At 42.5% G+C, this 26,671-nt stretch overlaps 2 protein-coding genes across 2 annotated transcripts in view; one reads left to right on the top strand and one right to left on the bottom strand.

The window, feature by feature from the left end:
- Positions 1-2,331: 2,331 nt before the first annotated feature.
- On the bottom strand, positions 2,332-8,068 carry thoc7 (THO complex 7). Its single transcript, XM_014133626.1, is given in 8 exon segments — positions 2,332-2,460; positions 2,561-2,604; positions 6,255-6,335; positions 6,543-6,599; positions 6,602-6,628; positions 6,741-6,868; positions 7,104-7,224; positions 7,990-8,068. Coding segments are annotated over 8 exon segments (666 nt in total).
- A 1,334-nt stretch (positions 8,069-9,402) lies between these two features.
- atxn7 (ataxin 7) overlaps positions 9,403-26,671 on the top strand; it is a 34,566-nt gene continuing 17,297 nt past the window's right edge. Inside the window, exons 1-5 of the mRNA XM_014133430.2 lie at positions 9,403-9,851; positions 14,260-14,359; positions 18,029-18,244; positions 18,408-18,476; positions 24,468-24,572. Of these exons, the coding sequence (XP_013988905.1) occupies positions 18,037-18,244; positions 18,408-18,476; positions 24,468-24,572 (382 nt within the window). The 5' untranslated portion in view covers positions 9,403-9,851; positions 14,260-14,359; positions 18,029-18,036. The remainder of the gene's footprint in view (positions 9,852-14,259; positions 14,360-18,028; positions 18,245-18,407; positions 18,477-24,467; positions 24,573-26,671) is intronic.

Genomic DNA, 26,671 nt, shown 5'->3' on the forward strand with positions numbered 1-26,671 from the left:
AACTTTTTTTTACACCAAGTCCTCAAACTAGGGGAAAGGGGGGTAGGGGCATATTTCCAAATATGTTATTTTATAGTCTTCCACTATGCTAATTTCATAGCTGATCTATCCCCTAAAAAAAAGATATATACACTGCTCAAAAAAATAAAGGGAACACTTAAACAACACAATGTAACTCCAAGTCAATCACACTTTTGTGAAATCAAACTGTCCACTTAGGAAGCAACACTGATTAACAATAAATTTGACATGCTGTTGTGCAAATGGAATAGACAACAGGTGGAAATTATAGGCAATTAGCAAGACACCCCCAATAAAGGAGTGGTTCTGCAGGTGGGGACCACAGACCACTTCTCAGTTCCTATGCTTCCTGGCTGATGTTTTGGTCACTTTTGAATGCTGGTGGTGCTTTCACTCTAGTGGTAGCATGAGACGGAGTCTACAACCCACACAAGTGGCTCAGGTAGTGCAGCTCATCCAGGATGGCACATCAATGCGAGCTGTGGCAAGAAGGTTTGCTGTGTCTGTCAGCGTAGTGTCCAGAGCATGGAGGCGCTACCAGGAGACAGGCCAGTACATCAGGAGACATGGAGGAGGCCGTAGGAGGGCAACAACCCAGCAGCAGGACCGCTACCTCCGCCTTTGTGCAAGGAGGAACAGGAGAAGCACTGCCAGAGCCCTGCAAAATGACCTCCAGCAGGCCACAAATGTGCATGTGTCTGCTCAAACGGTCAGAAACAGACTCCATGAGGGTGGTATGAGGGCCCGACGTCCACAGGTGGGGGTTGTGCTTACAGCCCAACACCGTGCAGGACGTTTGGCATTTGCCAGAGAACACCAAGATTGGCAAATTCGCCACTGGCGCCCTGTGCTCTTCACAGATGAAAGCAGATTCACACTGAGCACATGTGACAGACGTGACAGAGTCTGGAGACGCCGTGGAGAACGTTCTGCTGCCTGCAACATCCTCCAGCATGACCGGTTTGGCTGTGGGTCAGTCATGGTGTGGGGTGGCATTTCTTTGGGGGGCCGCACAGCCCTCCATGTGCTCGCCAGAGGTAGCCTGACTGCCATTAGGTACCGAGATGAGATCCTCAGACCCCTTGTGAGACCATATGCTGGTGTGGTTGGCCCTGGGTTCCTCCTAATGCAAGACAATGCGAGACCTCATGTAGCTGGAGTGTGTCAGCAGTTCCTGCAAGAGGAAGGCATTGATGCTATGGACTGGCCCGCCCGTTTCCCAGACCTGAATCCAATTGAGCACATTTGGGACATCATGTCTTGCTCCATCCACCAACGCCACGTTGCACCACAGACTGTCCAGGAGTTGGCGGATGCTTTAGTCCAGGTCTGGGAGGAGATCCCTCAGGAGACCATCCGCCACCTCATCAGGAGCATACCCAGGCGTTGTAGGGAGGTCATACAGGCACGTGGAGGCCACACACTACTGAGCCTCATTTTGACTTGTTTTAAGGACATTACATCAAAGTTGGATCAGCCTGTAGTGTGGTTTTCCACTTAAATTTTGAGTGTGACTCCAAATCCAGACCTCCATGGGTTGATAAATTGGATTTCCATTGATTATTTTTGTGTGATTTTGTTGTCAGCACATTCAACTATGTAAAGAAAAAAGTATTCAATAAGATTATTTCTTTCATTCAGATCTAGGATGTGTTGTTTAAGTGTTCCCGTTCTTTTTTTTAGCAGTATATATATATATTTGTGATAGTAAGGTACTTAAATGTTAACCAGAAATTATTTGATATTGAGATAACAGCTGCATTGGACCTTTAATGAAAACCCAAAATATGTGGTGAGTGCTGGTGTGTACAGTTGTGAGAGGATTCTCAAACCATAGTCATGTTAGCAACAAGGTGAATATAGCAGATTCTGTGCTAAATGGATGGAAAACAATAACCCCTAGCTACACTCCCACCCAGTGACAGCTTAATTATAAATAACCCTAACCAGACTATGACATTCTAATGAAGACAAAGTACAAGAGCAATTGACAACATTCATCGAAAATACATACAGGTAATATAAAAACAAAAGTCAACTTAGGACAAACTCAAATGAAACATTATCTAAGAGTACATAACTCTTCATTACATTGACGGCTGACGTGCATTCATTCTCCATGGAACTTTCCTGAGTGTCATTTTTCTCTGAAATCAAAATACATAAACATCATTGCAGAGGGGTAGATCACAATCACTGACCGACAACCCAGTCCAGAATCAACTCATAGCACATCTTGCCATAGCAGACCACAACAGATACAGTCATCTGTTAATACTTACTCTTCAGTGTCTTGCTACAGTCATCTGTTTACTTACGCTCTAGTGTGCTGTAGTTCCTGGCTACAGTCGTCATCAGTTGATATCTACTCTCCAGTGTCTGTTGTAGTTCCTGGATGGTACAGAGGAGCACATGGAACTGTTTCTTCCTCAACTCCAGCTGAGGGAGACTCAGACAATATATTAAGATAACGCGATAAAAATATATAATTTATTAAAATATATAAATTAAACAAAACACAAGCAGGAAAAAAGCCTACCTTATTTCCCACATTCTCTTTGATGTGGGACAGCTGCTGAAGCTCTGTCAAGAAAAAAAGTGTACACATTTTTTTACTTTACAGCCTTATTCTAAAATGGATTAAATTGTTTTTTCCCCCTATCAATCTACATACAATACCCCATAATGACAAATCAAAAAGAGGTTCAGAAATTGTTGCAAATGTACAGTACTGTGCAAAAGATTTAGGCAGGTGTGAAAAAATGCTGTAAAGTAAGAATGCTTTAAAAAAAAGACATGTTAATAGTTTATATTTGTCAATTAACAAAATGCAAAGTGAGTGAACAGAAGAAATATTGATTTGATGTAGATTTTTTGTGTTACCACCCTTTGCCTTCAAAACAGCATCAATTCTTCTAGGTCCACTTGCACACAGTTTTTGAAGGAACTCAGAGGGTAGGTTGGCCCAAACATCTTGGAGAACTAACCACAGTTGTGTGGATTTAGGCAGCCTCAGGTGCTTCTCTCTCTTCATGTAATCCCAGACAGACTCTATGTTGAGGTCTGGGCTCTGTGAGGGCCATACCATTATTTCCAGGACTCATTGTTCTTCTTTACGCTGAAGATAGTTCTTAATGACTTTTGCTGTATGTTTGGGGTCGCCATGCCGCAGAATAAATTTGGGGCCAATCAGATGCCTCCCTGATGCATGATGGATAAGTATCTGCCTGTACTTCTCAGCATTGAGGAGACCATTAATTCTGACCAAATCCCCAACTCTGTTTGCAGAAATGTAGCCCCAAACCTGCAAGGAACCTGCCCCCCATGCTTAACTGTTGCTTGCAGACACTCATTCGTGTACTGCTCTCCAGCCCTTCTGCGAACAAACTGCCTTCTGCTACAGACAAATATTTCCAATGTTGACTCATCAGTCCAGAGCACCTGCTGCCATTTTTCTGCACCCCAGTTCCTGTGTTTTCATGCATAGCTGAGTCGCTTGGCCTTGTTTCCACGTCGGAGGTATGGCTTTTTGGTTGCAAGTCTTCCATGAAGGCCACTTCTGACCAGACTTCTCTGGACAGTAGATGGGTGTACCAGGGTCCCACTGTTTTCTGCCAATTCTGAGCTGATGGCACTGCTGGACATCTTCCGATTGCGAAGGGAAGTAAGCATGATGTGTCTTTCATCTGCTGCAGTAAGTTTCCTTGGCCGACTACTGTGCCTACGGTCCTCAACGTTTCCCGTTTCTTTTTGCTTCTTCAAAAGAGCTAAGACAGCACATCTGGAAACCCCTGTCTTCCTTGACATTTCTGCCTGGGAGAGACCTTGCTGATGCAGTATAACTACCTTGTGTCTTGTTGCTGTACTCAGTCTTACCATGGTGTATGACTTTTGACAGGAAACGGTCTTCAGCAACCTCACCTTGTTAGCTGAGTTTGGCCATTCCTCACCCAGTTTTATTCCTCCTACGCAGCTGTTTCTGTTTATGATTGTGTTTCAACCTACAAATGAATTGATGATCATTAGCACCTGTTTGGTATAATTGTTTAATCATACATCTGACTACATGCCTACAAAATCCCTGACTTTGTACAAGTGTACCTACAAGAATTTATGCTGTTTTGAAGGCAAAGGGTGGTCACACCAAATATAGATTTGATCAGATTTTTCTCCTGTTCACTCACTTTGCATTTAGTTAATTGAAAAACATAATCTATTAACATGTCTATTTTTTTTAAAAGCATTCTTACTTTACAGCATTTCACACCTGCCTAAAACTTTTGCACAGTACTGTATATTTAAAAAAAAAAAAAATTAAATATCACATTTACTTAAAACCTCTCTTGGGTAGGGGGCAGTATTTTCACGTCTGGATGAAAAGTGTGCCCAAAGTAAACTGCCTGTTACTCAGGCACAGAAGCCAGAATATGCATATAATTGGTAGATTTGGATAGAAAACTCTAAAGTTTCTAAAACTGTTAAAATGATGTCTGTGTATAACAGAACTGATATGGCAGGCGAAACTCCGAGGACAAACCATCCAAAAACAAAATTATAATTCAGCCTTCCACTGTTTCCAATGGCTTTCATGTTTATTATGAGGTGAAGTCCTCCCAGATTGCAGTTCCTAGGGCTTCCACTAGATGTCAACAGTCTTTAGAAAGAGTTTCAGGCTGGTTTTTGGAAAAATGAGCTACAAGTTGTAGTTTTTCTAAGTGGTTCCCATTTTGGCTGTAGTGTTTCTATGCGCGTGGCTGAAAGCGCGTTCTTTATTATTTATCTCCGGTAATGAACATACTATTCTCCGTCTTAAATTTTATTGTTTATTTACGTATTAGGGTACCTGAGGTTTGATTATAACTGTTGTTTGACTTGTTTGGATTTGTTTATTGGTAACGTTTGGGATTCATTTTGTATGCATTTTGAAGGAGGGAAACCGGTGGATTATTGAATGAAGCGCGCCAGCTAAACTGAGTTTTTATGGATATAAAGAAGGACTTTATCGAACAAAAGGACAATTTGTGATGTAACTGGGACCTTTTGGAGTGCCAACAGAAGAAGATCGTCAAAGGTAAGGCATTTATTATATAGCTATTTCTGACTTTTGTGTCGCACCTGCCTGGTTGAAAAATGTTTTTCATGTTTTTGTATGCGGGGCGCTGTCTTCAGATAATCGCATGGTGTGCTTTCGCCGTAAAGCCTTTTTGAAATCTGACACAGCGGCTGGATTACCAAGAAGTTAAGCTTAATTTTGATGTATAATACTTGTATTTTCATGAATGTTAAATATTTATATTTCTGTAATTTGAAATTCACGCTCTGCAATTTCACCGGATGTTGGCCAGGTGGCACGCTTTGGCAGTGATTACAGCCTCGAGTCTTCGTGGGTTTGACACTACAATTTTTGCTCTGGTTGGGCCACTCAAGGACATTCAGAGACTTGTCGCAAAGCCACTCCTGCACTGTCTTGGCTGTGTGATTAGGGTTATTGTCCTGTTGGAAAGTAACCCTTCGCCCCAGTCTTAGGTCCTGAGAGCTCTGGAGCTGGTTTTCATCAAGGATCTCTCTGTACTTTGCTCCGATCATCTTTCCCTCGATCCTGACTAGTCTCTAGTCCTTGCCACTGAAAAACATTCCCAAAGCATGATGCTACAACCCACCATAGGGATGGTGCCAGGTTTCCTCCAGACTTGATGCTTGGCATTCAAGACAAAGAGTTCAATCTTGGTTTCATCAGGTCAGAAAATCTTGTTTCTCATGATTAGAGTCCTTTAGGACACAATCTTGTCTTTGGAGCTCTACAGACAATTCCTTTGACCTCATGGCTTGGTTTCTGCTCTGACATGCACTGTCAACTGTGGGACCTTATATGTGTGCCTTTCCAAATCATGTCCAATCAATGTAATTTACCACAGGTAGACTCCAATCAAGTTGTAGAAACATCTCAAGGATGATCAATGGAAACCGGATGCACCTGAGCTCAATTTCGAGACTCATAGCAAAGGATCTGAACACTTACAGTATGTAAATAAGTATTTATTTTACAAACCTGTTTTCGCTTTGTCATTATGGGGTATTGTGTGTAGATTGATGAGGAATTTGTATATTTTAATCAATTTTAGAATAAGATGGTAAGGTAACAAAATGTGGAAAAAGTGAAGGGGTCTGAATGTTTTCCGAATGCATTGTATCTGCGTAGATGAAGATGTTGGCTGCCTACATTAAAATGTGGCGAGAAAAGAGGAAGTTAACTCACTTTAAAGTTCCATGGTGATCTGGATGTTTCTGGATGACCTTTGCCAGTGCATCATATTCTAGAAAATGCTAAATTAAAGCACACAAAGAACATTTGATTCTACTCTATCCTGAACAGTACTGTACCAGATCTCTGTACTAACAGTATTGACACAAGACTAACCAATAACTGTACAAGTGAAAAACCTCAATAGATAATTTCCCCAAAAACTTTTATAGCCATCTTGCACTTTAATACATCTTGAAGTGTACCCGATCAACCTCACATTGCTAATTATTTTGGATTCTCTTTGCCCTCTGGATCTCCTTTTGTCATTCTGATTTGTATCATGTGCTGATGTTATGTTTTGTTCTAAAGAGAAAAAAGATAATCAAATAGGGTGTGACTACAAGTTTTGACTAAGGTATGGGTTGACAGTAGAATGTAGTGTAATGGACTGAGACGCCAGTCTCATTTCTCTCACTTATGTCAGTGTATATTTTCTCATAGCTTTCCATTTACCAGAGGTTCATGTCATACACCAGCAAGGTCTTCCCCATTGAGAATTGACATTGTGCCTATGTACCCAACATCCTCTGGTACTGTGTAAATCTGCAAAGAGGAATAATTATAATTTTACTTTAAGATAGTTTACATGACAGTTGATGTAAACTTGAATGAAACAGTATTAGCCATATATAAGCTTGTCAAGACCAAGAGAAAATGTTTCATTAGTCAAATCAATCTCTCCTGCTTTTGATGTAGCTACAATAGGCAATGATTGGCGATAGCTAGTTAGCTAGTAGCAACAACGGCTTATCACACAGGGCAGAGCAGTCACATGTACCCTTCTTCAGGCAACCCAGTTGAATTGCACCATTTAGTAAAGTTCTTCAAAAGAACATTGATACTTTGGTTGTCTCCAGCTCCGTCTCCATCAATGAGAAGATGTTTCCAAATAACTTTGTCTGTAATGGATAAGTAAGCAATGTTACCAATGAGCACTTTGACCACCTCCTAGAGGAGGGTTTCCCAGACGTGGTCCTGGGGCCCTCCATGGGTGCACGTTTTGGTTTTTGCCCTTGCACTACACAGCAGAATCAAATAATCAAAGCTTGATCTACTAGCTAACACATTCACACCGGTTGTTCATGATGACGAACTCAAAAGATCTGTCAAGCTTGTGTAAAATTATGTAGCTAAACACAAGAGATGTAGCTAGCAACTATCATCACTCATGAATAAATAATGTACACAATAGTTCACTAGCAAGCTAGTTAACTAAGTTGGCTAAATGGCACCACAGGGTGGTATTTTAGCTAGCTAGCATAGTTAACAATACATGTACTGTATCCAGTTATTCAATGTAGCTGATGCCTTCAAAATGAGATTAAAGTGGCCACTTCAAATACACAGAACTATTTAGAGAGGTAGTATGATTAAGAACCCAAACTCAATAACACATCAGTTTGCTAGCTAATTGGGTAATATCAAACAATGAACAATCTCCATCAGTTACAGCACCCATTTGTCCAGGTAAATTTGCTCTTTTAATTTAACTTTATTGTTAAAGGAAATAAAAAGGGCTGCATTCAGAACATAAATATAGAGATAGAACAATGAGCTAAGGGTTAGTTATACAAATCTTTGATAAAAACCTAGTAGAACCAGACAGTACAGTATGAAGATTGTTAGGCTAAAACTGCTTCTCCAATAGAAATCCCCGATCTCACTTGTAGGCGATTCCAGCAAAGCTAATGCGTAGAAACGCGTCATCAGGTCTAACGGTCGTCTTGCTCCAAACCCCCGCATGTGCAGTCCTCAAACCTGTCTATTTTCCTCGAAAGTACGTAATGTCACGATTTCAAAGCTATACAATATTACAGAGGACAAGTTAATTATCTCAAATCCTGGAAAAGGTTTGTAATATTGAGCTTCTTGTTCATGAAATTTGTGCTCACATTCATTCCTTGAAGTAATCAGATATGTGGCTATAATGACAAGACAAGCTCCCACCTATTCCTCTCTTTGGATTGGTGGATACATTTCGTTATTTTATATTCGATGAGGGTGTTGACGTCAACCGTCTGTATTTAATCGAGAGAGATGCTATGCTACTAGCCACATGTCATGACTCCAATATAGTGTTTTTTCTCAAAGTTGCCGGGGTGTCACGTGTCCTACTTACACCAGTACACTCGTAACAACCTAAGCATTACAAAACGTATATTTGATCAAATAAACCTCACATAGAAAATAAGCCAGTACATTTTTTGTAGACCAAATTTGACTCTCTCATTGACCTCCATACAAAAACTCCTCGCTTGGTGAGCGAAAGAAACGAAACAACACCACCTGCTGGAGAAGACAGATTTTTGGCCCAGTTGTCCCTATCCTTTTAGATCTGGGTAGTCTAGTGGTTAGAGCGTTGGACTAGTAACCGAAAGGTTGCAAGTTCGAATCCCCGAACTGACATAGTACAAATCTGTTGTTCTGCCCCTGAACAAGGCAGTTAACCCACTGTTCCTAGGCCGTTAATGAAAATAAGAATTTGTTCTTAACTGACTTGCCTAGTTAATAAAATAAATCTATGGAAGTACTATCAAAGAGAGTACAGTATGACGATAGGCAGAAACTGCTTCTCCAATGGAAATCCCGAGTCACGCTTGATGGCGACGTTGGTTAGCTAAACGCATGCGCATATATACGTAATCAGCTCTACCGGTCGTTTGCGTCAAACTGCGCATGTGCACGCTATCAACTCAAACCCACTCATTCAATATAAACTTGTTGTTAACATCCTCAACTACCTAAGACATTGTCTCAAACCTAGGTTGTGCCTTTAGATTTCGAGAAAATTAACAGCTAAGGAAGAAATGTTCACTTCCCTCATTGATTTCTCAAACCCCAAACCCTGGCCTGGTCTCCATGGTCAAAATGTTCTCGGAAGTCTCGCAATGTTGCGTCTTTGGGTTTAGAAACTCTGTGGTGCTAGCGTTGTACTATAATCACCCATAATGCACCGCGCGGCCCATTGACGCTGCATGGGCAACGTACACAAGGGCGTTAATACGATTCCAATGGAGTTTCCCATCTCCTTAAAAGTATCTCTGACTGAACGCAGCCCAGCGCTACTGGAAATACCCCGCCTCTGAAAAAAAAGGGCACGGATTGGTCAAAAGACCAGCTCGTGTTAATTTTGACAGCATGAGAATCTCGTGAAACTACTCGTCTTCGTTCACGATTACGGGGAGTGTATTTTGCTGAAACTTGTTACTTGGCCCCTATGGCAAGACACCAAATGCTACCAGTTTCAGCTCTGGGAAACCCATTGTGGAATAAAAGAACGGGTAAAACAGTTAGCTGGCACGGCAGCGACGTGCGTGCGTGAAGTATAGACTGTAAAAAATTGTGACGTCTGCATCCCAGAATGCAGTTTGGTAAACAGACATGGAAGCACCTGGTAAAGACCTCCACAGTCAGTGAGCATTGCATTCGTTCTTTCTGCACGATCTCCATACTTTAATATCCGCCACATTCAACAGATTTGTATCTGTCTGCCGTCACATTTGCATCCCCAACGTCCAGGACCTTGGTAAGTGCAAATACATCATGTTTCTATGTCGGCTGTTAATGACTTCTGCCAGGTTCATTGGAAGATATGGCTGGCCAGCTAGCTAGCTTACTTGAGTTAGCGCTAATGATAGCTAGCTAGCCACTCCTCGATTGACTGCGAAATTATCTACAGTTTGGTGATATGGGCACAGAGTTTCTAAACCAGAGGCGCAACATCGCGAGACTTCCGGGAACGCTTGCGAAACAGACCAAGCAGACCATGCCGGGGTTTGGTGTTTGAGAAGTTAATGAGTGAAAAACGGAGAATTTATTTTCCTTAGTAGTTAATTTTTCTCGAAATCTAAAGGCACTAGCTATATTCGAGACATTGTCTTAAGTAGTTGAACATGTTATTACGCCAACCTCGTAAAAGTGATAAACTGACACGTTTTCATCTTAGTCAAAAACGTCTTGTCTTTATATCGTCTTTGACGGCCTGCTCATGCGCGAGCGTGAGATGGTCAGTGTTATTCGGGATCCTTGGGACGTCCCTAACCCAACCTTAACCCAGTGTTTCCCCAACTCGGTCCTCGGGACCCCAAGGGGTGCACGTTTTTGTTTTTGCCATCAACACTACACAGCTGATTCAAATGATCACTTGGGCTCCCCAGTGGCGCAGCGGTCTAAGGCACTGCATCTCAGTGGTAGAGGTGTTACTTGAGACTCTGGTTCGATTCCAGACTGTATCACAACCGGCCGGAATTGGGAGTCCCATAGGGCGGCGCACAATTGGCCCAGCGTTGTTAGGGTTTGGCCTAACAAAAAAAAAAACCTATCCCGTGGTTATTTCCATATACCGCCCAAGCCTAGACAGAATACAGGAGTACTACCGGATGCCTTTCTTTTAGTGATGCAGGCGTCACTACAGTCCATGGTTCGAATCCAGGCTGTGTCACATCCGGCAGTGATTGGAAGTCCCATAGGGCGGTGCACGATTGGCCCGGGTTTGGCTGGGGTAGGTCGTCATTGTAAATAAGAATTTGTTCTTAACTGACTTGCGTAGTTAAACATTTAATTTTATTTTAGATTTTTTTTTTTTACATATCAAAGCTTGATGATTATTTGAATCAGCTGTGTAGTGGTAGGGCAAAAACCAAAACGTGTACCCCTTGTGGTCCCTGAAGACCAAGTTTGAGAAACCATGCCTTAAACTTTTAAATTTCAACTTCAATGGGGGGAACATCCCAAGGATCATCCCGGAAGGCACAGGGCCACCATTAGACCCGATTAGGTTTTATTTTTATGTAACTAGGCAAGTCAGTTAAGAACTAATTCTTATTTACAATAACGGCCTAAAGGTGGTCTAGGAAAAAAACTCTAGACCACCTTTTTAACACAAAGAGACTACAGTACTATTTTGCTAGCACAGACTGGAATATGTTCCGAGATTCATCCAATGGCATTGAGGAGTACACCACCCCAGTCACCGGCTTCATCAATAAGTGCATCGATGACGACGTCCCCACCGTGACCGTATGTACATATCTCAACAAGAAGCCATGGATTACAGGCAACATCCGCACCGATCTAAAGGCGAGAGCTGCCACTTTTTCAAGGAGCGGGATACTAATCCGGACGCTTATAAGAAATCCCGCTATGCCCTCAGCCGAACCATCAAACAGGCAAAGCGTCAATACAGGACTAAGATTGAATCCTACTACACCAGCTCTGATGCTCGAAGGCTGTGGTAGGGCTTGCAAACGATTAGACTACAAAGGGAAGCACAGCCGCGAGCTGCCCAGTGACACGAGCCTACCAGATGCCTTTTATGCTCGCTTTGAGGCAAGCAACACTGAAGCGTGCATGAGAGCACAAAGCTGTTCCGGACGACTGTGATCACGCTCTCCGTAGCCGATGTGAGCAAGACCTTCTACTTTCACAAGGCCGCGGGGCCAGACGGATTACCAGGATGTCTACTCGGAGCATGTGCAGACCAACTGGCAACTGTCTTCACTGATATTTTCAACCTCTTCCTGACCGAGTGTGTAATATCTACATGTTTCAAGCAGACCACCATAGTCCCTGTGCCCAAGAAAGCAACGGTAACTTGCCTAAATGACTACTGCCCCGTAGCACTCACGTCTGTAGCCATGAAGTGCTTTGAAAGGCTGGTCATGGCTCACATCAACACCATCATCCTGGAAACCCTAGACCCACTACAATTTGCATACCGCCCCAACAGGTAGGCAACAACACATCTGACACGCTGATCCTCAACACTGGGGCCCCTCAGGGGTGCGTGCTTAATTCCCTCCTGTACTCCCTGCACACCCACAACTGTGTGGCCAGGCACGACTCCAACACCATTAAGTTTGCTGACGACATAACAGTGGTAGGCCTGATCACCGACAACGACGAGACAGCCTATAGGGAGGAGATCAGAGACCTGGCAGTGTGGTGCCAGGACAGCAAACTCTCCCTCAACGTGAGCAAGACACATTGGACTACAGGAAAAGGAGGGCCGAACAGGCCCCCCTTAACATCGAGGGGGCTGTAGTGGAGCGGGTCAAGAGTTTCAAGTTCCTTGGTGTCCATATCACCAACAAACTATCATGATCCAAACATACCAAGACAGTCGTGAAAAGGGCACGACAACACCTTTTCCCTTCAGGAGACTGAAAAGATTTGGCATGGGTCCTCAGATCCTCAAGGTTATACAGCTGTACCATCGAAAGCATCCTGACCGGTTGCATCACTGCCTGGTATGGCAACTTCTCGGCATCTGACCGTAAGGAGCATTAGAGGTTTGTGCGTACGGCCTAGTGTTCGGCGCATGTGACAAATGAAATGTGATTCGAATAAGTATGATGTGACTTCTGGGTTTGTCTCAATGGAGTCTAAACTATGCCTTTATTATTTTTACAATGTTAAATGTGTTTTGTGCGGAGAACATTGGTGTTGAGCAGTGAAATACCCTCCAAAGAACCATGCAAGAGTGTCTATGTGCCACTGTTGTCATTCATATGAACAATAATTTGTATGACCAAAGTGCATTGGATTTTGAGTAACTGACAAACCAAATGTAGCATAAAGACATTGTATACAATTGGTCTAATCCTTTTTTCTGCTAATGTAAATCGTTTTGATTATTTTAACACAAATGTAGTTCACTCAAATAATACATTTAACCTACTACCTAGCTAATGCTCTTGATTAGTAATTGTTTTAGCAAATTAACAGGTAACTCTTTCACTATTAGTTTGCATATAATGCAGCTAATGCTAGCTGATGGGTAAATAAAGAACCCAGACACATTTTTGGTGTCAGAATTTCAATAGATTACTTGCTAGTTGTACAATTTGGAAATGTGGCTTTTGCATTAACTAGGCTTAAGTCCTCTAATGTAGTCTACATTATGTTGCCTTGTAGGCCTAGGCTAGTTGAAGTCATGACGCATCAGTGGTTGAGAACTTGTTCTCAACTTGCCTACCTGGTTAAATAAAATATGTAGCCACGGCCTATTGTATTTAGTGATGTAAGGATGTGTACTAGAGCTGGACTATATGGACAAAAATCCATGTTGTGATAAATTGCCTGGATTGATGCCATAACGATAAATAGAATGATTTTTAACGTTAATGTGCACCACCGTTTTTTTATTACCCTTTAAACTACTACTAGTGTGATTGTTAATGGGGCAATTGATGACGACAATCACCCATATTATCAAACTTATTTCATTTCAAACTTCACATTTCTCTAGTATAGGCTACGTATCATAATGAACGATATCAGCAAAATGCCTGCGTGAAGTGCTCGGTATGGATTATTCTGTTTATCGTCCCACGTGCACATCTTTTTGATTAAGCTAAGCTTCATTGAAATGCAACTCTATTAGCAAGCAACAGTTTTGTTGTATGATAGCCTAGGCATAAGCTACTCTATACTGTATGCAACTCTGGCACAAGACAATTTGATCCCCTCATACCAACGCCTGTTATAGAAATTCCTCCACATTCTTGTCACTGTAGCAAACGGGGCAATACATCTCATAAAGGGCTTCATATTCACCTATATAATCTCTATCTTTGTGATACTGTTGTCATTATTCACATCGTGTTGAATTGATGAGAAGCCTACAATGGTAAAACCAATGGTTTAAAGTTCTTTAAAACAAAATATAATCTTTAAAGGGATGATTGGGCTGCAAACTGCAGGGCTCTGGAGTGGTTAACCAGGGATAGTGCTTATTGGATTGGATTACTCTGCTGCGGCGAGGAGCTCCATAAGTAGCTCGTGCTAGCGTGAAAGCTCCAGATTCACCAGGAGAATGGGAGGTGGTGTTATCTTCCAGACAAACAACCCCATAATTCCCTAAACCGTGATTACGGTATCAAAACAATGAAGCTGATACTAACTTTTTCCTCCCGTCTCTTTCTCTCACCCAGATTCCTTCCACAACTTGTGTGGGGCGACCAGCGATCACCCAAACTGATGAGGTTCTACTGATCCAGTCACGATTGAGTTCCCTTTTCCACATTTGACAAGGTAAGGGTTCAGCGAGCACAATGATCTGTTTTTCTACTGAAATTCTAACCATCACTGGTTCCAGTTTTGAGGCTCTCTCCACAGTCCTGCGACATGGCTACAGTCAGACTCTTCTCTCAGGACTGCAGTTTTTCAGCTGCCATTTCATTACAAAATCTCTAAGATATTGATACTTCATTAATAAGTGTAACGGAAGTGGTTTGATGACCAAACTTACATATGAGTAACCTAGCCTGAGTCCTGAAGAGTTGGGCTTTGACTTAGTAAGCTAATGTGCTCTTCTGCTGCACCATAGACCTGGGTTTGAGCCCTGTGGGTCACATTAGTTCAATGACCCCAATGGGTCTCTGTGAGAAGGAGGAAGAAGTCAAAGTGGGGTGAAGTGTAATGGAGGTATGTTTGATACCTCGAGCTGCGTTGGCTCCCTGAGTCAGTTGGCCCGTTTGAGTGGATCACTTCTGTCAAGTCGTCAAAGTGTGTTGCATTGTGGGGATTAAAAAATTGTCCAACTTGCTCCTACATGTCGACTGCATGAACTTTACAAAAACCATGCTATCAAAGGTCATGAAGTTTTGACTGCTGTCGACTGCAAGTTTCTGCAGTTGAGCTTCACAAACAGCCATCACCTGCATTGTGGGAGGCGCTATTGTCAACCAATCATTAAGGTGTTTTTTTTACCAACAGGAACATAACCAAAGACCTGATTGACAGGAACCAACTTTGCCACGATTTGTCTATACAGTGGATATGTACAAATGAATGTGATATTTGAGGCTGTCGCACCAATTCATTGTACAATGTACACACACACTGTGTATACCTTCCTAATATTGAGTTGCACCCTTTTTGCCCTCAGAACAGCCTCAATTAGTCGGGGCATGGACCGTACAAGGTGTCGAAAGCGTTTCACAGGGATGCTGGCCTATGTTGACTCCAATGCTTCCCACAGTTGTCAAGTTGGCTGGATGTCCTTTGGTTGGTGGAGCATTTTTGATACATATGGGAAACTGTTGTGTGTGAAATACCCAGCAGCTTTGCAGTTCTTGACACACTCAAATCGTTGCACCTGGCACCTGCTACCATACCCCGTTCAAAGGCACTGAAATATTTTCTCTTGCCCATTCACACATACACAATCCATGTCTCAAGGTTTAAAAATCCTTCTTTTAATTTGTCTTCTCCCCTTCATCTACACTGATTTGAAGTGGATTTAACAGGTGACATCAGTAAGGGATCATAGCTTTCACCTGGTCAGTATGTCATGGTGTTTTGTACACTCGGTGTATATTTTCAGTTTGTGAGTGTGTGATATGGGGGTCAGAGACATGTTTGACAACCCTATAAATATATATTTTTTATAAACAATGGCAACACTGCCATGTTGCATTGAGCCTTGCTGTTGGAAAACCACATCGGTGTCAGACTTTCAGCTATCGCAGATGCTCATCACCTCCCCCGACTTCACTCCTCCACTTTTGCCTACAGTCAGTTGCTTTAGCCTTAGCCCTCAAACGAGCCCAAGGCCTTCTGAAGCACAGAAGACCTGTTGGTCACATAAGCAGGAGGCCTAAATACATATGGTATAACAGCTGCATAGACCACCATGGAAGTGTAATATTTATAATTTGTCATTTCAAAGAATCCCAACATTATTCTTATGTCAGTCTGTTAGATGCAGAAATTTGCCAAGTAATATGTTGATTTTAGAATTGATTAGTATACACATGTAAACAATGACTTTGTTTTTGTAATAGGCTGCACTGAGTCTGGCCTAGTGGTAAAACTCACCTTTGGAACTATATACATTCACCAAAACCCAGATCCCTCTGTCTCCATACCTCTGCTCCTATCCATTCACACATAAATACAAATACGGAAGAGGTTCAGAAGTTCGTTCTCCTTTTAAAAAGAAAAGTTGCACTGTAGCACAATACAGAGGAATGTGAGTGTATATGGTATAGAGCCAGGGTGCTGTTTGCATGTATTTAGTTAGGCATAGTATCCTTATCTATGTATGCTTTGATAGCTGCATTAATGTGTGTCTTGTATGACATTTTCGTTTTTGGATCCACAAGCATCCCTATAACCATAAGATGCAAAGTTTCTATATTTTAGAAAATGTGTCTGGAAATGAATATGCCAAAAAATGTTAACATGTCTCTAGACCAGGGGTGTTAAACTAATTCCATAGAGGGCTGAGTGTCTGCTGTTTTCCCCCCCCCACACACATTTCAGTTAAGACCTAGACAACCAGGTGAGGGGAGTTCTTTACTAATTAGTGACCTTAATTCATCAATCAAGTACAAGGGAGGAGCGAAAAGTCGCAGACACTCGGCTCTCCGTGGAATGAGGTTGACACGTGGTCTAGACTCTTAACATGCCCACAAGTTAGCTTGAGGGGAGGGTTTTTGCTCTCTGTCATATAACCTAGTAATTTGTGCACTGATTAGTTGTCATTTATAGGGCTAGTCTCTGCCCCCTTGTTAGTTGACCCATTGTATGCTTATTGTAATGGCAGTGGAGGTATGGTTACTACTGGTTACTACTGGTAAGCAATATTGAAAAATGATGATAATGGTTGTGTAGGATTTTACCACTTATTAACTATCTGTTACATATTGATTCTGCCCAACAGTATTTTGTGTTGTGATGTAGTGCTGAGTTGCAAACATGAGATAATATCTGAAGACATCCTGGCTCATCCCACTCACTCCATGTAATTCAGAATCCCATTTGAAAGTAAGGGATCATTCCTTTAGGAAATGTTTCATTTCTACAAACTTGAAGACATTAAACATTCATTTTTGTTAGGCTTTATTTAACTCTTATAGAACTACATCTGAATGAAGTTTTTTAGAAAGTAACTCAGTCCCATAGCTTTCTTTCTGCATGTTTTGTGAATAAAAGTGGTCCTAGATCGTCAATGCGCCACATGGCACTGACGCAAAAGGTTGTGAGAGATATATGAATCGATTTACTGGAAAGCAGTCGCGCTTTAAAAAAGTTTAGTATAACATTAATGTATCTCCTCCCCCACCCGTCGACAATAAAAAAAATCCCGGTCATAAGTGTTGCACTTTAATAAGCGTTTTTATATAAATGAACTGTTCCTTCGATTCTGAAGTTGAGAGCGAGTGATATTCTGGCTGTCATGAAGTGACAAATTCATTTTCCCAATATTAGGGCATTATAAACATTTTTTGGGGTCCCTATAATTTGGTTAGTTCTTTCACAAAACCGCTTTTTCGATACAAAACCCCCGAATGCCTACAATGTGAACTGTATCAATTTGGCGTAGGCTACATTTAAGTTGATGTGGGACTGCATGATTTTAAATTGATACGCTTGCCTATAGTATTTAACTAATGCAGTTACGTTTTAACACCCCCTGTAAGTGACCTGGATTTCCCACGTTTCTTGCGCTCAGGGAGGTGAAGTTATGTCCCTCCTTTAAAGTTGTATCTGTGATTGCCCAGACTGTATGTGGCCTCGCACACACATCATGCTCCCGTCCAAAAAAAATGCGATTTAATTGGAGTGTGACTCCCTATAGCTTCTGAATACATCAAAGGGATTAGTCTTATCGAAACATGCATTTGCCCGAGTCGATCAATGAAGGAATCCTGAGAACACCACCTCAACGCTGACTGCTGTTGTGTTACATTGTAGCGGAAAGAATGTCGGAAAGGGCCGATGATGACGTCAGGGGGGAGCAGCGCAGAGCGGCCAGGCAGCTAAAGCAGCAACAGCAGCAGATCCAGCGGGGAGAAGGCTCCACAGCAATGGCGACTGTTGCGGAGCGCAGATCCCTGCCTAGTCCAGAAATGATGTTGGGACAGTCTTGGAGCAACTGGGTCGATGCTGCCATACCCAAAGGCAACGACGGTGAGTGCTCGTGCGTACTGGATGTGTGTGTAGAGTCGAGATATGATCGTTAGCTTTTTTCGATTGCGTGCAGTTTTGGGAATATGAAGACACGCTACTGGTAGCAACAGCAGAAGCAAGTGCAACTATTTATGTGTCTGTGTATTCGATTGCCTAATTTTAGGTGCTGAATCGGAGGAAAGTTTGAAGGAGTTCGGGAAAAATCGAGAAGCCATGCGATTGTGCAGAGATGGTGAGTGTTCTCTCTTTTGTCAGAGCCAATGAGTGTTTTGGTGGGTTGCACACACTTCACATGCACCAGCTGAAATCTGGTTGTTCTGTTGAACAAGTGCACCAGATTGACCTGTGACAACGCAAGTCTGATCAATCAATGATATTGCCCTGGAATCTATGGCCAGTAGTTGACATCTTGAAGAGGGGACTTCTATCCTCTGTTCCTAAGTAGGTGCACACCACTACTAACAACCAGCCAGGGCTTATTCAGTGGGGTAGAAAGACACGAATGTAATGTGATAAAGCTGACATGCTTGTTTATTATACACAACAGATCATTATGTCTGTTTTACACTATCATTTCTGTATCATTGTGCCCACCTGAAAAGCCCCGATGTGCACTGTTAGGGGAGGGGCACACTCAGTGTGGTGACAGCACTTTCACAGTTAAAATGGGAGCAATGAGTCTGTCATTCAGAATAACTGCTACTCTTGATGGAAATTGCTTGAAACCTCTGACTTTCCTATGTCAGTTGAATATTTATAGTGCTACTAAACTACTACACACTCTCACATATTTGTTGAGAACATTTTTATAAGCACAATCAAAGAGCTCTATATTTACAATATTAACAAAGTATGGCCTTACTGTTTTTGGATGCTATGTTTTATAACTGAATTATTCAATGGGTTGGTGTAAGTGATAAAGACTGGCATGAAATGTGTAATTACCATGCTATACAAATGGAGAAGACAAAGGTTGGAATACAATTGCATATTAGTGAGAATGCAAATTTGAATGGTTTTGATACGTTTGGTGCTAATATGAAAGAGTTAGTCGATCCGTATTTTATTGAACCGTTATTTAACTAGGCAAGTCAGTTAAGAACACATTGTTATTTACGATGACGGCCTACCAAGAGTAAAAAATCCTCCAGCGGGACGGGCTGGGATTAAACATAGACATATCAACACACTAGCAGACTGATAATAAATGCCACCGACGGCTGTGTTTCACAGTAAGGTGTCGACACTGAAACAGCACCAGCTACATGTATGAACTTCTGAAGGCCTCAATCTGGGCCCTGTTTGTCAGGCAGTTAGGGTTCCGGAACAATTTGAAATGAACCTAAACAGACAGATATCACTTATTTTTGAAAATGGAAATATTTGCTAGTGACATGGGTCCCGTGTGGCTCAGTTGGTAGAGCATGGTGTTTGCAATGCCAGGGTTGTGGGTTCGATTCCCACGGGGGACCAGTACGGGGGGGAATGTATGAAATGTATGCACTCACTACTGTAAGTCGCTCTGGATGGTAGCGTCTGCTAAATGACTAAAATGTAACATGAGAATGTGACATGAACAATAACCAGATGTTCAGATTTTTCTAGTTTGTGTAATAATAATGGATTGGATTTGTATAGCGCCTTTCTACCAACTGAGGTACTCAAAGCATTTATATAGTAAGGGGGAAACTCACCTTATCCACCACTGTGACACCCACCTGGGTGAACCCTTTTGTGCCAGAACACTAACGACACATCAGCTAGCATGGTGAGGACTGATATATGCCATTTAGGAATGAGGGAGGGTGATTAGGTGGCCAATTTGGGAATTTAGCCAGGACACCTGTGTTAAAACCCCTACTTGTGCCATGAGATTTTGAATGACCACAGAGAGCCAGGACAGCAGTTTAACATCTCATCCTAAATACGGTACCCTATGCAGGGATATGTCCCCTTCACTGTCCTGGGGCATTTGAATTAGATCTTAAGACCAGCGTGCCCCCTGCTAGCTCTACAACACCACTTCCAGCTGCATCTGGTCTCCCATCCAGGATCAACCCTGCTTAGCATCAGAGGCACGCCAGCAGTGGTAGGCAGGGTGGTATGCTGCTGGTGTGACCTGCAGGATTCAATGGGATTATATAAAGTGCATTCAGAAATTATTCAAACTCCTTGACTTTTTCCACATTTTGTTACGTTAAGGCCTTATTCTAAAATGTATTAAATTGTTTTTCTTCCTCCCTGATCAATCTACACACAATACCCCATAATGACAGAAAAAACAGGTTTTTATATATTTTTGCAACTGTATTAAAAAACTGATATCTCATTCAGACCCTTTACTTTGTTGAAGTACCTTTGGCAGCGATTACAGCCTCGAGTCTTCTTGGGTGTGACGCTACAAGCTTGGCACACCTGTATTTGAGGAGGTTCTCCCATTCTTCTCTGCAGATCCTCTCAAGCTCTCAGGTTGGATGGGGGAGTGTTGCTGCACAGCTATTTTCAGGTCTCTCCAGAGACCGGTTTCAAGTCGGGGCTCTGGCTAGGCCACTCAAGGACATTCAGAGACTTGTCCCAAAACCACTCCTGTATTGTCTTGGCTGTGTGCTTAGGGTCGTTTTCCTTTTGGAAGGTGAACCTTCGCCCTAGTCTGAGGTCTTGAGACTCTGGAGCAAGTTTTTCTTCAAGGATCTCTCTGTACTTTGCTCTGTTCATCTTTTCCTCGATCCTGACTAGTCTCCCAGTCCCTGCTGCTGAAAAACATCCCCACAGCATGATGCTGCCACCACCATGCTTCACCGTAGGGATGGTGCCAGGTTTTCTCCAGACTTGACGCTTGGCATTCAGGCCAAAGAGTTCAATCTTGGTTTCATCAGACCAGAGAATCTTAGGTCCTTTAGGTGTCTTTTGGCTAAATCCAAGTGGGCTGTCATGTGCCTTTTACTGAGGAGTGGCTTCTGGAAGCTTCTCCCATCTCCCCAGAGGAACTCTGGAGCTCTGTCAGTGACCATCGGGTTCTTAGCCACCACCCTAACCCTGGCCCTTCTCCCCCAATTGCTCAGTTTGGCTGGGCGGCCAGCTCTAGGAAGAGTCTTGGTGGTTCCAAACTGCTTACGTTTAAGAATGATGGAGGCCACTGTGTGCTTGGGGACCTTCAATGCTGCAGACATTTTCTTGGTACCCTTCCCCAGATCTGGGCCTCGATACAATCCTGTCTTGGAGCTCTATGGGCAATTCCTTCGACCTTTATGGCTTGATTTTTGCTCTGACATGCACTGTCAACTGTGGGACCTTTATAGACAGGTGTGTGCCTTTCCAAATCATGTCCAATCAATTGAATTTACCACAGGTGGACTCCAAGTTGTAGAAACATCTCAAGGATGATCAATGGAAACAGGATGCACCTGAACTCAATTTCGAGTCTCATAGCAAAGAGTCTTAATACTTATGTAAAGGTATTTCACTTTTTTTTAATACATTTGAAAACATTTCTTAACCTGTTTTCACTTTATCATTATAGGGTATTGTGTGAAGACTTTATTTTAATACATTTTAGAATAAGCCTGTAACAACAAAATGTGGAAAAAGGGAAGGGGTCTGAATACTTTTCGACTGGCTGTAAGTGCAACAAACTGCTCGTAAGAAAATGGGAGAGCTGATCGTGTCCTAAAAACATCAATAGAATACAACTTAGTTGTCCTTTGGTTAGAACAGAAATGTATCTTCTGCCTTTCCCAGCACCCTTGAGGTACACACATACACGTTGTGAGGCACAGGGTCAGCTGCAATGCAGCGCCCCTGGATGGAGAGAAATTGTGAGGATTTAAGTCCCTTGCCGAAGGGCTCCATGGCAGGAGATGGTACATGGGATCAAAGACCAGCAAGCTTCTAGCTGCCCGTTGAGTTCCATTCCAATTTTTGTTGTCCGGGGCTTGAACCAGCAACCTTTCGGCTGCTGGTTCGCCTCTCTAAACTCTAGGCTACTACGACTAATGCCTTCTTTCTTCATTCTCTACCTCATGACCATGGATAGGTACAAGCACTGAGTAGGTTTTTCACCACAGCCTCACCTATTGATAACAGGTCAGTGGTCTTGAAGGGAAGGAGATGAGTACAGGACGGGTGATGGTAGGATGTATGTCCTTAGTTGGCTCCAATCACCATTTCCAAACCCATAGCCCCTCTCCTGTGTTTTACATCACAGTTGGTCCACAAACTTCTACATCCTCCTCAGGTCTGGAGTGTGTTTTCTTCTCTTTGTCTCAGCACATTGACATTCAGGCCCAGCCCTGTGAAGTGCGGGGTATTATGGCTTACCCTGTGGATGACTACACCTCTACCATGACTCACCACATGTCTCCCTGGTGGAACAGCCATTTCTACACATACACGGACACGATCCAGACATGACACGCTCACAAGAGCCATAATTGGAACGTGACTGAAGGATTCTCTCTTCTGATCTGCGCCTGTGTTCATTCACTCCCATGATATCTCTCTGATTCCCCTTCACCCATGTGACTGATATAGCAGACTGAGAAGGGGAAGCTGGGAAACGTAGTGGCTAGAGGTCAGAGTTTGCTGCCCTGTGTCTGTGTGCAGCCAGCCTCTGTGCTGTGAGCCTCCAATATCTGCTACTACTCTACCTAGATCATTCATCACTGCCATTGAAGAGGAAGGTGAAATTAACTGCACTCTACTCTTTCTTTCCTTCTCATCTCCATACCACACAAGAAAATGGGGAATGAAATGGCACATGGAGTTTCACCACTTTTTTAATGTTGGATGTTTCAATAGTGCAGTGCCACTGCCAATGTCCTGAATGCAGAGTGGACTGGTGATTCAGCTGGTGCTCATTTAAGAGACCAGTTAGACCAGTCACTAACCCTGTGTTTAGTACGGGTCAGCGTGTTAATTCCCCCGTCCACAGCAGCAAATGACTTTTCTAAGAGCACAGGTAGGCTTTTGTGTGGACTTGAATAGCCAGAGCCTCGGAAACGTTGGTGACGTTTCAAGTGTCCTCAGCCGTGTGTTGGAGGGCCGTGTCTGCTGCGGCGTGTGGGCGGGCACTCTGGGTGATCTCTTAATTAGCCCCTTCATTAGCTCTTTGTTGTTCTCCTTGTGAGGGTAAATGTTGATCTCTCCTTGTCTCCCAGTGTGCCCGTCTGATTTCCATGATGGAGCTTTCACCAAAAAAGGAGTGAGTCTTGTATTTGTATGTATTATGGATCCCTATTAACTCTTCCTGGGGTCCAAACACATTAAGGCGCTTACATCACACATACAACAAAAGATAAAACAGTACATCATATCACATTATTACACCACTACATATCTACAAACAAAAAGTGTATAATACCACCATACAACAATATTTGTTGTCAGAGGAAGGCCCTAAACATTTTCAGACTCCAGCCACCCTAGTCATAGACTGTTCTCTCTGCTACCGCACCGCACGGCAAGCGGTACCGGAGTGCCAAGTCTAGGTCCAAGAGGCTTCATAACAGCTTCTACTGGTGGTGTTGAGCACATCAATGAACCCACCAACCAATTAGCTCTGTTAAGCATTTAACTAATGCAATGACTGACCAAGGTTGAACATTTTAACTTTAACTGCATTCCACTGTTAATGTAGTTATTCTGGTCACATAAGATAATAATATGCATTCCTGTGAATGAAGGTGTTATTTTTTGCCTGGAGGATTTAGTTTATTTGAATATTTGCAGGTACGGTCTCTGCCTCAGTTGCTCTCCAACCTCTTGTTTATTTGAAGTCACATATCATTCACAGGCTCTGACACTGGCTGTAGTTATCCTGCCTGCTTCACCCCTTAGGTGTGTAGCGTGTGGGTAGCCTGTCACTGTGTTTCTGCAGCAGTTAACCTTTGGAGTGCTGACTCGGTCATCTCCTTGTTCTTATCACTAGGTTGTTTCCTGTACTGTGAAATGGGGCTGGTACCCTCTTTGTGTGTGTGTGTAACCTTTACAAGTGTGCAATCAGTGTTTGTCTGGAATGATTGTTCTCACACCTGAATTAACCATAATTATCCTAGAGTATTGAATGCTTAGTTGCCTAGGCTTTATCTCCCTCCGTCTATAACACTGCATGGTTTCAAATGTTTCATTCAGAAACTTCCTGTGTCTACCTCCCTACAGTTTTCAATAGATACTGGTTGTCTTTATCCTGTTCATCTGTGTTCCCCCCCCCTCCATGGAACCACAGACATGCCCATATTTGGCCAGTGTCCAGCACAGGACGACTTCTACCTGGTGATGTGCAGCCACTGCAGCCAGGTGGTGAAGCCCCAGGCCTTCCAAGCGCACTACGGTAAGTCTCACACACACAAACCGAGCTGATCCAGGGTCGGGTTTAATCGTTTTTTTGTTTTATAGCTCTTCTGAAGGGTTTGGGCAGGGAGAGCATATTCTAGATTTATGCATTGGGGAAACCTGCTCGGCACTAATCTCTGTCAGAGTGACACAACTATAGAGTGCGTGTGCACGCATGTTCAGACACTATCACATTCGAAAGGATTAAAGCACCCCTCCCATTCTCCACCTCTGCACTCTCTATAACGTAACATGAGAAAGGAGTGCTCAGGCTTTTGATTTCCACCGCCTAAGACTTGTTTACAATTCTCCTGTTAATATTTGATGTGCTCCTCCGAGTCCACGCCTCTCAGTGTGAGTGCAGTCTAAGTTATTGTTTTAGCATGTTAAGCTGTCCCTGAGATGTCTGAAGAGGTCTTAAAAGTACTACAAAGAGTAAAGGAGTATGTTTTTCCCTCTCTGCTGTGTGAGTTCTTAAACTGTTTTTTTGGCTGGCACGCTGGGAAGAATTGATGAATTATGGATTTTACAATCAAGAGATCGCTTTGCTGTGTATCTCGTTAAAACCAGCTTGGTGAACCCTCTGTGCTCACACACACACACACACACACACACACACACACACACACACACACACACACACCCATGTGCTTCAGTGCAATTATTAAGAGAACTGCTCTCTCCACAGACAAAGTGAGCACCTGTGAGGCAGAGGGTTAGATAATGTGGTGTAAACTCTCTCTCCCTCTGGCTAATTCGTTCGCATGAATAATCTATTTATTCCAGGTGTGCTTTAGGTTAAAGTTTGGAGACCTTTTAAAATAGATTTTAGTCTGTAAAATGTATAGGCCTACCTTCCCCTACAGTTATAATTGATACCTCCTAGTTAAGAAGAGCAAGGTATTATCTGTTCATTGAGCTGTTTCATTGAAGGATTACTTTTTTTGGTGAAATGGCCTAGTCTAAACTGTTGTGTGTAATTCTTGAAGAATTTGTGTTTTAATAACACAGTGCCTTCAGAAAGTATTCATACTCCTTGACTTATTCTACATTTTGTTGCGTTACAGCCTTAATTCAAAATGGATTAAATAGATGTATTTTCTCACCCATCTACACAATAGCCTGTGAAAACAACATGTTTTTCTAATTTATTGAAAATGAAATACAGAAATATCTCATTTACATAAGTATTCACACCCCAGAGTCAATACTTTGTAGAAGCACCTTTGGCAGAGATTACAGCTGTGAGTCTTTCTGGGTAAGTCTCTAAGCTTTCCACGCCTGGATTGTGGAACATTTGCCCATTTTATTCTTTTCAAAATTCTTCAAGCTTTGTCAAATTGGTTGTTGATCACTGCTAGACAACAATTTTCAGGTCTTGTCATAGATTTTCAAGTAGATTTAAGTAAAAACTGTAACTCAGCCACTCAGAAACATTCACTGTCTTCTTGGTTATCAACTCCAGTGTAGATTTGAAAGATTCCTGTATCTTTGTAGTGACTGGGTGTATTGATACTCCAGCAAAAGAGTAATTAATAACTTAATAATGCAGTTTTTTTTTTTTTACCCATCTTACCAATAGGTGCTGTTCTTTGCGAGGCATTGCTAAACCTCCTTGGTCTTTGTGGTTGAATCTTTGTTTGAAATTCACTTCTCGACTGAGGGACTTTACAGATATTTGTATGTGTGGGGTACAGAGATAAGGTAGCCATCTAAAAAATCACTATAAAAAATGTAGGAAATCACTAAAACACTATTATTGCACACAGTGAGAGTCCATGCCACTTATGTGACCTGTTAAGTCAATTCCTACTCCTGAACTTATTTAGCCTTGCCATAAGAAAGGGGTTGAATACTTATTGACTCAAGACATTTCAGCTTTTCATTTTTAACAAGCAAAAAAAATCAAACTGTTTCAGTTTGACATTGTTTTTTTGTGTGTAGGCCAGTGCCCAGCAAATCTCAATTTTAAGTTCAAGCTATACCACAGCAAAATGTGGAAAAAGTTAAGGGGTGTGAATACTTTCTGAAGGCACTTTGTTGGACATATCAATGTCCTCATGCAGAGGAATGGCGTTGTAATGCTTCAGGCATGCT

The sequence above is a fragment of the Salmo salar genome, chromosome ssa12 (assembly GCF_905237065.1).
Source record: "Salmo salar chromosome ssa12, Ssal_v3.1, whole genome shotgun sequence".
In the NCBI taxonomy this organism is placed as follows: Eukaryota; Metazoa; Chordata; class Actinopteri; order Salmoniformes; family Salmonidae; genus Salmo; species Salmo salar.